The 14,387-nt window shown below is 47.0% G+C and overlaps 1 protein-coding gene across 1 annotated transcript; it reads right to left on the reverse strand.

Moving 5' to 3' along the window:
- Positions 1-8,796: 8,796 nt before the first annotated feature.
- T265_10318 (hypothetical protein) lies at positions 8,797-12,566 on the reverse strand (the record flags this gene model as incomplete). Its single annotated transcript, XM_009176654.1, has 3 exons — positions 8,797-9,460; positions 12,343-12,520; positions 12,552-12,566. 3 exons carry the CDS (start codon positions 12,564-12,566, stop codon positions 8,949-8,951), a joined length of 705 nt encoding a protein of 234 aa, XP_009174918.1.
- Positions 12,567-14,387: the final 1,821 nt, after the last annotated feature.

The following is a 14,387-nucleotide window of genomic DNA, read 5'->3' on the forward strand; positions in this document are numbered from 1 at the left end:
GTCCGACGTTCAGATCCCGGCGCGGTCAGGCGCATGTATTGCTGATGAGCTCTGAGAAGCTCGAAACGCGAATGCTTTCCGCCTTTGATGTGGATTCACCGGAATGAATGCGTCGGGATAGAAGGAAGGTGGCTGCACCAATTCCGGTTCATCATTTGGCTTCGACGTAAACCAGAAGTTGGTGAGGTCTGTGCATTACAGGGCAGCGGAAACTACGCGGAAACGCTCCTGAAGTCACTTACATTCGAAACGCGCGCGCAGGGACAGTGCGTACTGCCTGACGGTATTCAGCAAAATGTCAGGTGTGAACGAAGTTACATTTTATGATATCATAGTCGGAACATGATGATGCGGGAAACGGGGCGGACAGATTAGTTTGCCATGAGAACAACGAAGAACTTCAGACTGGATCAAGCCATAATGAAGAAACCTTCGTGGTTTTTCGGATATGTAAACCATTTATGGTTCTTACTGGGTGGAAAAAAGTACTGTCCCACTACAGGACCTCTAAGAAAATTCTGGTGAGCTTTCACCCTGTACCACTCCAAAAACACGGTTCAAACATCCCAAAAGTAATTGAAGTTTTCAACCTCACACTTTGTTTTCTGATGACCAACTGGCCGTAGGCAGTTGCAAAGTGTGTGTGTGTGTGTGTGTGTGTGATCACAAGACCTATGGACAGTTAGAATGGGCTTTTAAATACAGTGCCTAGATTGAAAACATTGATCGTGAACGCACGGCGGAATCTGACAGAAAAAATCTGTAAATTCAACCACAAGTTGTTTGCAAACACACTTTGCTGGTGACGAAGTACCAAATCGATATTGTACCCAATGTATAATAACAATCAAGTTCGTTCAGGATTCACTAAAATGGACTTCAGAGAGGCCAGCTGCATCTTGTCAAGTCTTGCCGCCCTTCTGTGGATCGATGCACGCAAAGGGCCGGTGGGAGTGGGTGTCCCAGCACTTCCACGTAGATTGGACCAATCAGAAGCGAGACTGCTCTGACGCCGTGGTTAGCGAATCAACCCACACAGATTAGAATGCCAAAAATAAAGTGTAACCGTGCTTTTTGGCAAAATAGTTCATCTGTGTATCTGTGCCCGGCGCGTGGATTTATTCGACGAAGGAGACAAGGCAGGCGCATCAGTGTTTCGAAGACTGGATAACTGCGTGATTACTGGATCACAATCACCCGTGCAATACTGATATTTCCATGGCTGGGGACAAAATGTTTGCAATCCAACTAACAAACCTGGCGAACAAACCGAAAGGCGAAAGCTACGTTCACATAGCGTTATAAGTACACCAAGATAGGCCACCAGGTACTCACATTCATTGGCGGTTGGGGCTGACGTTCCTGCTTGATAGGAATTCGCACTAGCCGAAACAAGTTCTGTTCTTTATTCAAAGTTTTTGCTTATGAACGAAGCAACAGTAGTTCCGATCAGTTGTAAGATAGTTCTAATGGGGACGAATCAACCTCCTATCCAGCACTAGGAACACAAACAGGACAGCTTAGTCCATCAAATGCGCGATCCGTTCGACTTGGATTCGAGATTGATGACGACAATCGTTGTCTTATTTAGCGGTGTACTGGTCAATTAATCTTCAATAGAACTGCACTCGGATGCGGCAGAATTCGTTGCCCTCGCTCTCGCTTCCCTACAATGATGGAGTCAGATTAGTGACAAAGGCATGAAGCACACGGTGGCGAAGATCTCTACTTGAACGACGATCTTCCCCGGCAACTCACGGCCATCCCGACGATGCCCTTGTCCCGGAGATCGAATAGAAAAATTCTTCGTCCAGTCACCGAGTAGAACAAACTTGACGAGATATCAATCTCAGTTTGGACCACAAGGCTTACCACATGAGCACTGAGGTAGAGAGTGGTCACTTTCATCCATTAGTCCGAGGCTTTCTGCCCTTGGAACGCAAAGCACAACTAAGGCAGAAGGGCTGTTATACGCCAGTTCTAGCGTAGTTTTTGGTGGATTAATAGCGGAATAAAAGGGCTCTGGGAGTGGAGGAAATTAGTGCAGGTAGGGTAACTATTTTGGACAACAATTTATTTGGCCATCTGCCCCTGCAAACATGCCTTCCTTTCGACCCGCTCAACTCGAAACGTGGTCTGGGGGTTCTTTAATTATCACTAGACCTGTCTGTCTTACAACGCCACCGGCAGCTGGGCTAGATAAGATCTCACCAGCGCTTTCCAAACACGGTGACGAGTTTTCATTTGACTTGATTGTCTAATTTAACTTGGGGGCTAGAGTGCGTTCCGATAATCTGGGGCCATCCATTCACTGAATCTTCATTCAAAAGCGGTAATCGAGTCGACTACTTAAAGCATCAGCCTTGTTCATCTAGTTATAACGAGGCTGCCCTCTCCCGTTTTACTGCGGCGCCCGACGTCACTAGTCGTGAAGAATTTCAGAGAACATCAGACAGGATTCCCCTTTGAAAAGTAGTGCGTTGGCCACATCTTCACATAATCTGAAATGCTTGAGCAACGCCATGTTGTCTCACACAAGCCGACCAGCAGATGTGGCGCTTTTCCTTGACTTTAAAGGAGCCCTCGACTCCTACATATATGAGGTCGACGAGGAATTTGCTCAAGGTTCGTGAATATTCTCCTTGCTGTTTACTCTTATACTTCCGTCATTTCATGAGCTTAGTGTGACAAATGAATTCAGTACAGGCGTCACTAAGCCTCACCTTTTGTGTCTTAAACGATTGGCACTGAAGTCAAAGGGTCACGTTTACAAAATAACCGTCCTACTGTATGGCTTCTTCACTGTAGTGACTTCAAACGCCTTCAGGAATTTGATGGCTAGTTGCTCCACAGTATAGACGGCGTTGACTTGCTGCAACATATTCGTGATGCCGCCATCCTCATACTGGCGGTCCCTAATTAATTAATGGTTTTGATTTGATTCGGCAACAGATAAGTCATGTAAAACGCATGCTTGACCACCGTTTGTGACAGGAATTTGTTTTTCACTCCCAACCACTTCTGCCAATAAGTTTGTGGGGACAAGCAGTGGTGTCGAATGCGAGATGAAAGCTACCATTGTTGATCGGCCGCTCGTGACCAAACGGCGAAGTGTTCAAACGATGGCCGGAACGTCGCGGGTTCGATGCTGGCTGAGTTCCGTGAGATGCGCGCTGCGGACGGTCACGAACAAGGATGAAACATCTGTACAGTGGCTCACAGATTGGTTTCACTGACAAGACATAATCTCTACTGAATATCTCTTCAAGAAACCTCGGAAATTACACTAAAATCGCCGGTGTATCGAGGGAGTAGGTGTAACGAGACAGTGCGTGAGCCACTTGCGACTCAGGTGGCGAATCTTTCCTGCAACTGTCCCTAAGGGTCTGACACTCTTAGCTCTCATTTACCCAGAACGACACTCGTAATTCTAATGAAATCAGTAGTTCATCAATTCTCATGACTTGATTACACTCGCCAACGATTGGTTTGATGGTTTCAAAAACCAAATTCAACATAAACGAATCGATCCCCTTGAGCAAACCCCCCTGGTCAAAGCAAACGTTCTTTCGACAAATTTGGTTTTTCAGTAGTGTGTGTCATGGTTATGAGTGGTCTGTTACGTCCAGACCATCCCCCCACCCCTCAAAAAAATCTTGGGACGTTGTTTGGTCGAAGATTCTAAAGTAAAGTTCATCTGAACTCTGCTGGTGGATGATAGACTCGCGTACGGTCCAAAGGCGTAGATATGGTAAAGCCCAGCAGACTATGGCAGATAAACTGCTGTCGTTATGTAATAAAACTAAATATTAGGGTGTACGAACTGCATTTCGAAGCCCAAAGTGAATTCATTCGTTGGTAGGATGTTACATTTCTTTCTTCACCTGGTTCAACCTAGATACCTCACTGTTTCCAGACGTCGAACTCGCTCTCTTTGACTAACCACATCAATGCTTTTCGTGAGACAATTCACTTATTGTCTCCTGAAGTCAGCAGGACAAGCTCTCTCCCACAGTCCTGCAGTTACTCCAAACCAAAGCGACAGAATTGAAAGCCATCCAATCAAAACACTACAGATAGAAACAAGTAGATAATTTGGAAAAGTTACTTTCTAGGACTTAGACTTCTATTGAGCCCATGACTAAGCTTGAGTCACCTACTTGCTTTAATAGCGTGGTAAAGCTGTGGCAGTTTTGAACTACTCGTCTGCCCATCCGAAGTCNAAGGACCCTGAGCACAGCAATTGATTTGATAGAGACCCAAACTGAAGTGGGGAACAAACTTCGGGGTGATGGATATCCAGCTAGTTTGATCAGGTGTCGATTGCGAAGGATGTTGGTACCGGTATCGAATGGATTAAAACAGTTGTTATTCCATATAAACCAAGGACATCGGTTAACATAAGCGTAGCTTTCCAGGAGGGAAATACCGCGCTCTGCAATGGTGCAAGTGAAGAATCACCTCCCTCTAAACTGAACCAGAGATTGTCTACAAAATGAAGTGTAACGACTGCACTAGGGTCTATATAGGACAGAGGGCCAGGGAACTTCACATCAGAATGGAGAGAATAGGTTGGAAATGAACAGGCCGCCGAGAAGCGCAGAAAAATATTGGGCGTTACTGAAAGACTCGGCAACGGCGGAACATGCACGGGACACAAAATAGATTTAGATAATCTTTGTAATGTACCACTCATAAGGTTGCTGAGAACTCCTCGACCGGTTTCGCTCTTTTTGGGGCCCATCAGGTAGGCGCAGCCCCTGGTTTCCGTCAATCTTATGTTCTAATTGAAACCAAATTGCTAGAAATTAGCGAATATACACTCATTTGCAAAAAAGCCAAATTAGTTTGCAAATGAGTGTATATTCGCAGATTTAGAAAATGTTTTGAGGCGAGGACCATGATCCACGTCACACAGACTGATAGCCAAGGCTGCAGAAATCGCCAAGCATCCCAGTGTTAATAAAATAGAAGGCATAGAACTGGCAAGCGTGTGGAGAACGGTTTTGGATCAGTCGAGCTGACACGTGTTGGTGTGCGGTCATCAGAAGGATGAGCAGTCATCATCTGAACTCCACTTGAGCTCAACCCCTCCTCAAACCAAATTGTCGGAGCACTCACAACCCCACAAAGACCAAGGAAAGTCTACCAGTGGCACCCGAGGTGAATCATCAATTGAAGCACTCTGAAGTGGAAGATTAAGGAACCAAACCCGATCAGAATTAATTTGGAACTCCCCCAATCAACCAACGCAAGATTTTGACAACCTTAATAACCAACAAGAGTCGTTAATTGACACTCAACACTCATCTAGTGTGATAATCTGAAGAGGTTTGACTGATTAATTCTCCGTCTGCTTTAAAAGCTGGCCAATTTGGTGACCTGCTCAATTGATCTGATGAAACTTTTGTGTCAAAAGGGAAACATCACCCAATTAGAAACTACCGAATTGTTTACTAAGCCCTTCTGAAACAGTTTCGTAATTTCGGCGGACAGATGAACACGTCAAGGAAGTCAAACCGCGCAGTGATATTCGATTAGGCCATAAATCCTGTGTGAACCATCACGACACTTGGCAAACCCATCCGTGGTCGAATCATGCTGTGCTGTCATTGTCGAAGAGGTAGTTGGTAGTGGTAGACAACTCTTGCGAGACAAATGCACTGTGGTCCGAGCTGCATTTCGGTTCGAACACACTTGGTCTGTCCATCTGCTCTTCAACAATGAACATCCAAGTCTTCGTGAACGTCCAACAGGACGTTTTGCTCGTACGAGATTTTGAGTGATCTGTAAATTACTAGAACGCGTAAGGTAGTTTCCGCAGTCAGGATACGGGATACGCACCTTCCGACTCGAAAGTTAGTTTACTTGAACCTTGCAAGGGCGCACTAACTCTGTGCCTGTGCACGTTACTCATGCACTCACGCTTTCGCACCGCACGTTTGGAAGTTTGACCACTTGAGTGAATGAATTATGGCTGTATTCCTTGACTGATGCCCCGGCAAGTTTCGACGCATTTTACATCTTCATGAGTTACGATCTGGCATCAAATTCTAACCCCTTGTGAAACTCCATGACATAGGTGGTAGACACAGAATGGTTGTATGTCGCCTAAAAACTCAGTCAGATGGACCTATTACGATCAGAACTGACGGAACTCGAACGTCTGACGAGCAAATATGAGCCGGTTCCCGACAAAGTTCACCAGTCCAACCACTTTGTGACTTCAAACATGATGGACAGTCTAAACTGCGGCGTACACTGCAAGATACCAAGGTCGTTAAACTTTTTCCAACCAATCAGAACTGTATGTTCATAAGGCCAGGTGCTATCTCAAGACCCAGAGTTTTGTTTTCCCTATAAAAACGTGAGGTGAAGCTCATTCTGAAGACATTCACGGTTATGACCCATGTTTTGTGGCGCTAGTGTGCTCCCTAGATCTATCTCCCTTTTTTTACGGCATTCCGTGGTTAGAATCAATTGATTCTATTTGTAACTTTATCCGCCCGCTCCACGTCATTTTATTCATATTCGTAGACGATAAACATTCAATACCCAGTTTTTATTCGATGATTTCATAAAGAAACAGAGAGATGGAGTACCGGTGAAAGGGAGAAGGCCTTCGCTGCGGAGTTATTTATTAAAAAATGCCAACTGAACAATTACAGACTATTGGACAGGGAAGTACCTTGTTTACAAAAACTGAATATCCATCTTCTCCTTGAACGCGTCTTTCCGAACTTTCCTGGATATTCATTGACTGCTGCTTAAATCCAAGCGAATGCTACAAAGTGACTCCATAATTTCGGTAATAGATCTCACTTTTCAAGAGATGCAAAGCCTTCTCATCAGTAGCATCCCCGGTAGGCTCTCCACTCGGCCCCATTTAGGCTGACACTTACGAGACGTAGTGTTTCGGACAACCGATCGGACAGTTGCCATCTTACCGTCGACGATGCTCAACCGATGAGACCTTTATAAGTTTTAACCTCAGTGCCGAGGATGAATCTAGTCGTACTTTCCACTATCATGATGTTCCGTTCACTGGAAAACTAGACTTGATGCCTAAGACATGACTTTCGTGACGCACTACTCATAAGGTGGCTGAAAATTTGTCGGCAGCCCACGACCGGTTTCGCCCTTCTGGGGGCTCATCAGGTAGGCGCAGTCCCCGAGTTTCCGTCAGTCAACCTTATGTTCTACCTGAAACCAAATTGCACGGAATTAGCGAAATTCACTCATTTGCCACCTAATTTGGTGTTGTGAGAGACTCACCTGGAACCCAGCTGAATGTCTCGCTTGTAATGTTTCCAGGCAACTGAATGTGCCACACCAGGCCGCCTCATTTTTCAGTCGCTACTCATGAAGCCATTGAATTAGATCAAAGATTGATTGCGAGAACCCTGATCGAGAACGGACACCCGGAGGAATTTTTACGCGAACTCCGGAACATCCAAGTGGAATGGATTTTAGGTATCACGCCTCGATCCCCAAGAAAACTGTCTATATACAATTAGCCGTTTGTCGCGACACAAGTCGCACAACAGCTTCTCTATGAAGAAAATTTAATGTAACACAATTCAGAGTCCACCCCTCTACCACCTGCCTAATTAACACAAATTTGAAGATTGCCAGTCGATGACTTTTCAGCGTTAATCTATTCCTTTGCTGGCGAGCGTTTGGCGAACCCCGTGGGTTCCGCAAATCGGCTTCTTCCCCGGAGACAGGTTGAGCTTTAACCGTCCTTCATTCGAAATAGAGAAGACAAACGCAATCAACTCAGCTCAATCACTCAGGGTGATTCATGGAGCGCCGCGGAATCACTCTGATGCGTCAGCAGTCAGATTGCGTCAACCTCCGCTCTATCATCAAAAGAGGCACTCACAAGCGCTGGTTTTACCTTTGTCAACCGATGATTCTTCTCTGAGGGCGACCCATCTGAGGACCAGTCACTTCCTTCATCGTTAGCTTTCCAAAGCCGCAAACCAGTTAGGTACTATCCTGATGAGTTTTCCCGAAAGCACTGCTAGCAACCACTGTGTTCCAGTGCAATTTGGGCTATTAAACTCATCGTAACGCAAACGTTTGCGTGCTTGCGGATTATCAATTAGCTACAAGCCCTTTGGTTTTTTATGAGTCTGAACGGCCTTACGGGAACAATTTGTGCGGAATTCAGCAACTTGGAACGCTCCTGCCAGCCACAGTTTGCACCGCATGAGTAACGGGCAAACGAACCGGCCGAATGGACCAGGGTTGAAGCGATGCAAATGTTTCGCTTAAAGGCTGAAAATACTGCCTACAATGGACTACGAGGTGGTTGGCGATCGGGATTCAGGCCAAATGTAGAACGACTGGCACCGGATTGGGGAGATGGCCGAAGTGGTTAAAGTGCGAATTTACTGACCGAAAGGTCTGTGGTTCGAACCCGACCTCTGCCTCTCGACTTCCCCTGTCTAGGCTTGGGCAACCTGGCAGTATCCCAGTCCTCGTGCTTCCGTCGGGTGGCATGGCAGTTAGGCACGCGAGCCGTTTACGGATTGGGGACGTCTTCCAGGTTCTAGTATCCGTTTGCTATCGACTTCGAGAGTTGTTCCATAAAAATACCAGACTGGACACGGCTCGAGGTAGCTCGATAGTTAAGGCAAGAACTCATTGACCGAAACGCCTGTGGTTGGAACCCAACCCCTGTCTCAGCTTGCGTACCTCAGCCCTCGTGATTCTTCCGGGCTGCATGGGAGCAAGGGAACCAGAAAGGTGTTACACGACTCCATAGGAAAGGACGGTAAAATAAGACTACGAGTATCGATTTATTAGTCAAATAGAGCGGGTAAGTGGATTTAAATATTACAGACAAAAAACACCGGGTAGATGAATAATGAGTACTTACAGATAGAAATGAGGTATCGCAATATCTGCCGACAAAATGGGTAATGATGGAAACAGTCATATTAACAAGATACGGGAGATTCACTGGAAATAATCTCATAGGAGGCTGCTTTGGCGATAGTCTGCCTCGAGCGCTGCCTCTTGTAGCGACATAGCGGACTGAAGACAAACAGAGTGAGTAGGACAAACAATAGAATAACCAGTGCCACCACACAAATAACAATGAGTAACACCATGTAGTTGGGTCCACCGGCAGTATACACAACAGGCAGATCGCGTCCAATCAAACTGAGTATCTCTGTGTCGTAACCCGACAGCCAACCTTGCAGACGATCCTGTTCGCCTTCAACCCTTTCGAATTGGATAGGTGCGACTGCGGAATGGCAGTTCTGTTCGTCTGAACCGCCATTGGGGCAGTTGGGCACACCATCGCAACGAAGACTCAGTGGTAGGCAGAGTCGCACCGGCCAATCCTGTTCGGATTTGGGCTCTGGCTCCAGACTCATTTGAGTTCCTGGTGGTGTGCAGGCAAATAGGCCAGGTGGACACTGGAATTCATCCAAATCAAGACGGTCTGAAGATGGAATTTGAAAGAGTTCACCATGTTAGAAGGTGCTAAAAACACCGGACAGAAGAATGTCAAGCGAACGCGACAAAGTGACGATAATTGGTGAACCTGGCAATGATCCAATGGGTAAACTCTGTGAGACGCACGACGGTTGGGGCTGCATTCTCGCTGCGGCAGCGTATCACGAACTCTCTTATCCCATTATACGTGTCAAACCAATCCCCACGTCCGTAGTGGGTCATCATCGCGGGTCACCATCGGTCAAGGGGCAACGGACCACACCCCATACTCTAAACCTTCCCCTCTGGGCCACCCACCCGGTATAGTGGACTGACCACAAGCGGGCCCGTTGGCCGCACAACGCTCTTAGCTGTTAAACCTTTGCGAGTGCAATACACCTTTTTGCGCCAAAATCTTGCATTTTGTGTACTCAAACCAAAAATCATCCTAATCTATGTTCATATTATCCCAGTTCATCAAATTTCATTGTCCACTGGAGCAATCATACCCCGAGCGGAAAAAGTCTGGTGGAATGCTTTCCAAGCATCGCTGAGATCCCGTGATGCCTAGATGGTCTCACCAGCTTCGACTCGTAGTCTGAACTCAATTGCCTGTCTCTTTTAGCCCATCGGGGACATATTGTGGCTTTCGTGAATTCAATTCCATTGTACGGACACAGCGCCGTCCACAGGATCAGCACTGGGCTGTCCTCGGTCAGCACTGGACCGGAACAAAGGTACGCGTACAGACCGGGGCAGTTACCAACCGACCCTATAGCCCGAGTGCGTATCGATGACAAAGTGACAGACAGGCAACAAATAGCCAATTAGAACGCCGAGACAAGGTCGGATGGCAAGGGGTGTAGACAAGCACGTGATTGGGTGTGAAAACTGGAGAATGCCGCTGAGCTGAAGCAAACACCCGAGTCTGACGTGACGTGCGTGGCACAGATAATGGACAAGGATGTGGCGGAGCCCATCTGCTCCATAAAAAAGACAATCTTGGGCTCAACTCAGTAAACGAGATACGCTAATCGCAGTGTGGGAAAGCTCGCAAAAATTGGGATCAGCGCCACATCGCGGTATTTGCGAGCCATGACAAACTGCGTGTAGATTGGGTAAACCTGGTATGGGGCTGTTCTCACGATCATTTTTCACACCTTTAACCTCAGTGATACTCCTCTATGACAAAGGAGTGTTGTTCGCGCCTTGATTACTTATGTACCGACGAGCGTCTGAACACCTCGCCGTCTGTTCACAAGCGTCCGATCAACAGTGGTAGCTTTCATCTCGCATTCGACACCACTACTTGTCCCCACAAACTTATTGGCAGAAGTGGTTGGGAGTGAAAAACAAATTCCTGTCACAAACGGTGGTCAAGCATGCGTTTTACATGCCCAAAACACAATCTGATAAGCCTTATCTGTTGCCGAATCAAATCAGAACCATTAATTAATTGGGGACCGCCAGTATGAGGATGGCGGCATCACGAATATGTTGCAGCAAGTCAACGCCGTCTATACTGTGGAGCAACTAGCCATCAAATTCCTGAAGGCGTTTGAAGTCACTACAGTGAAGAAGCCATACAGTAGGACGGTCATTTTGTAAACGTGACCCTTTGACTTCAGTGACATTCGTCTAGGACAGAAAAGGTGACGCGACAAATGCTGTTGGAGCCTTGATGGCGCGTGCACTGAATTCATCTGTCACGCTGCACTCACAAAAACACGGAAGTAAACAGCAAGAAGCATATTCACAAACCTTGAGCGAATTCCTCGTCGGCCACATATGGGTAGGAGTCGACGGCTCCCTTAAAGTCAAGGAAAACCGCCACGGTTGGTCGGCCTATGCGAGACAACGTGGCGCCGCTCAAGCACTTCACATTATGTGAAGATGTGGTCAACGCAGTATCTTTCAGATGGCAATCCTGTCTAGTGTTAAGCGAAATGCTTCACGGCTATTAACGTGCGGAAGGAGGTAGCCCCGTTACAACTGGATGAGCAGGGCTTATGCTCCTATGGTTCGAGCAGTCGACTCGATTACCGCTTTTGGGTGAAGATGCGGTGAGTGTACGGCCCCAGATTGTCGGAACGCATTCTTGGCCGCAAATCAATTTAGACAGCCAAGCCCACTGGAAGCAAAAGCAAAAACTCATGACCGTGTTTGAAAAACACCGGTAAGAGTCTATCTGGCCCAGTTACTGGATGGCGCTGTAAGGCAGACAGTGGAAAAGCCCACGGCCGGGTACAGCGGGTCCATAGGAAGGCATAGTTGCAGGGGCGGATGGCCAAATAAATCGTTGTCCAAAATACTCAGCCCAGCGGTCGGTCAGATATTAACCTTATCAAAATCTGATTTTCCGACCGCGTTTTGTGTACAGTTGAGGAGCCCCTCGTTTCCACCATGCTTCCAGTGTCCAAACGTGAACAACAACTTCCAAGTAGACCAGTATTCCAGCTTTACTGTTTATTAACTGACTACATAGACACGACAATCTCAGGGTTCCTGAAGGCATCTAGTCAACAACTAAGAAGCATTAAGCGAAAACCTGTATAAGACTAAGGACTACCGGGTCGCACCAATTCAATTTCTATCGACGGTGAGTTTCGGTCAGAGTTCAGCTGCCCTCTTCGGAGAATAGCCCATGCAGGAGAAATTAGTCGGGTACGTGGGTGCTTAGTGAACAAAAAGATGCGAAAATGGGGAACGACCGAGCGTCGGAAATGCTAGGGAAGCACATCACGTGACTTCATCAGTTTGCTTCAACTGACCTGATTGACGTACTGCCTTTTCAAGGTCGGCTTCAACAAATGAGAAACTAGGAGTGACAGAAAATATCGCAAAGGAAAGTACTCCTTTGAGTGGACGGCGAAATAAAGAAGCACTTACACGCAGCTGTGAGAACGAATTGCAGAGCATCGTTGTAGAGGGTGAGGTTATTCCCAAGGTTGTGAACCACAATCCATGCACCCGTTGCCAACGTGTATAGCATATGAAACGCGGAATCAATCGTTTCATCGCAAGTGGTAGCAGTCTGCGGTGGGATGAGAACAAAAGGGAAGTTGTGCTACGACTCCGAAGAGGAGAAAAGAGCATACCTGATCAGAAAACATGATCTCAGGCCCGAAACATGCGGGTGACCAGAGGTGGAAATGCGGACCGCTGACTTCAACTGCTCTTGGTCGCAGTCAAACGCATGACTTGTCGATCGCTCCTGAGCGCGACTAAGTAATAGGCCTTCTTGATTCCTACGACAAACGTGAGTCGAAGCGACAGCATAGTCTCATAGAAGAAGTGATGAGATATTGAGATGCCCTACAAAAGTGGAAACGTCCAGAAACCGAAAAAAATCGATCATTTCGTGGGTGTTAGCCACTCTGTATCTTGGAATACGATTATTACGCTCAGAACACGGAACAAGAGTTCCCATTTTCTATCTTCCGGAGACAGGCTTTCAGGACACGGGTTTATAAACGTATACAAATAAGAGCTCAGGTGTCTCCAGTGTTCTTTCGAAAATCGGAAAGTGGTTCAGCCAATCACAATGGACTCGAATACACCTGTCACCCCCGGGAACGCTGGGCTCCAACCCAGAGCAACTACTCCCCCACAGAGCAGTTGTTCAGCGAGAATTACGGATGACAGGAACCTTATCCAGACATTATTCCATATAAAAATATATAATTGACCAGTGAAACAATGGGTAAAATGAATAGTAAGGGGCTAGTTTTAAAGTCAAGTGCATCTGACAAGCTCAGTGAAGCCACTGGCAATCGCAAGGTATCGTTCGTGCGTACTGCACAAAACACATTGCGTAAAACACTGCAACCAATGAGAAGTTTGGTTTCGTCTGGTAGAGTGCGCACTCTATCGGTATACTTTTCAGCCCAGGACGAATTCGAAAGAATGTTCTCCCCGGATATTCGACTGATCTTTGTGTCTGGGTCTTCTTCACGAAGCTTGCGGATGATGTTAGACATCTAACAACTGATGACAAATAGTGCGTCAGCCGTTAAACTCGAGAGCATCAAGATGTATGGGGTACTGCTCCAGCCTAGCCAGGATGAGTTCAAACCATGGACCCTCCGGCCAGTAATTTTACGCCTCAATCCCTGAGCTATACCGAGATCGCTAGGCATATCATGTTAGGCCAAATACGAATACTCTTAAACAAAACGTACTCGGTAAATGGCCTCATAAGCCTATTATCGATGACTCGCCATAGTAGGTCCTGTTGGCAAGTAAGCGACTGCCGTATCGGACGTTTGATAAGCGCACCGCTGCAGGACGAGAGTAGATGATGATGATGATGATGATCATTCAGCTGTAACCCCTTCCGGTGCCTAGCTGCCATGCCAGCCGAAGGAAGCACGAGGGATGGGATACTGTCCGGTTGCCCAAGCCTAGAGACAGGGGAACTCGAGAGGCAGAGGTCGGGTTCGAACCACGGACCCTGCGGTCAGTAAATTCGCTCTCTAACCACTTGAGCCATCTCTCGGAAGAACGTGATATGAAGCTCGACATGCAATAGCCGGGGAATGCTGAACGGGCATTGCTTAACGAATCAGCCTTCCTTAAGTTGGTTTCGCGGTTTTCACTGCCTGTCCTAATTAGGAACGGTGAAACTGATTCACACAGCGCACAGATCACCAAGCAAGCGACTGAGATAAACCTTGGTGTGCATACGTGAAGCAAGATTTCGAAACCATAGAACACAGGAATCCAACTTAGGGAAGAAAACAATTACAAGCGATTGACCGAAGCACTGGGCTCCAAAGAACGAACTGCGAGTTCTAGCGGAGCTCTAGTTCTACTGCTCGAAGAGTGGACTGCCCGCGGGAGTCCGTACTCCTCCTGAGCCACTATGTCGTTATGCCATTGACCAGGTCTCTCTGTTGTTGTCCTCTGATGCGAACACGCCTTTCCCCATCAGC

Source organism: Opisthorchis viverrini (genome assembly GCF_000715545.1).
Source record: "Opisthorchis viverrini unplaced genomic scaffold opera_v5_357, whole genome shotgun sequence".
In the NCBI taxonomy this organism is placed as follows: domain Eukaryota; kingdom Metazoa; phylum Platyhelminthes; class Trematoda; order Opisthorchiida; family Opisthorchiidae; genus Opisthorchis; species Opisthorchis viverrini.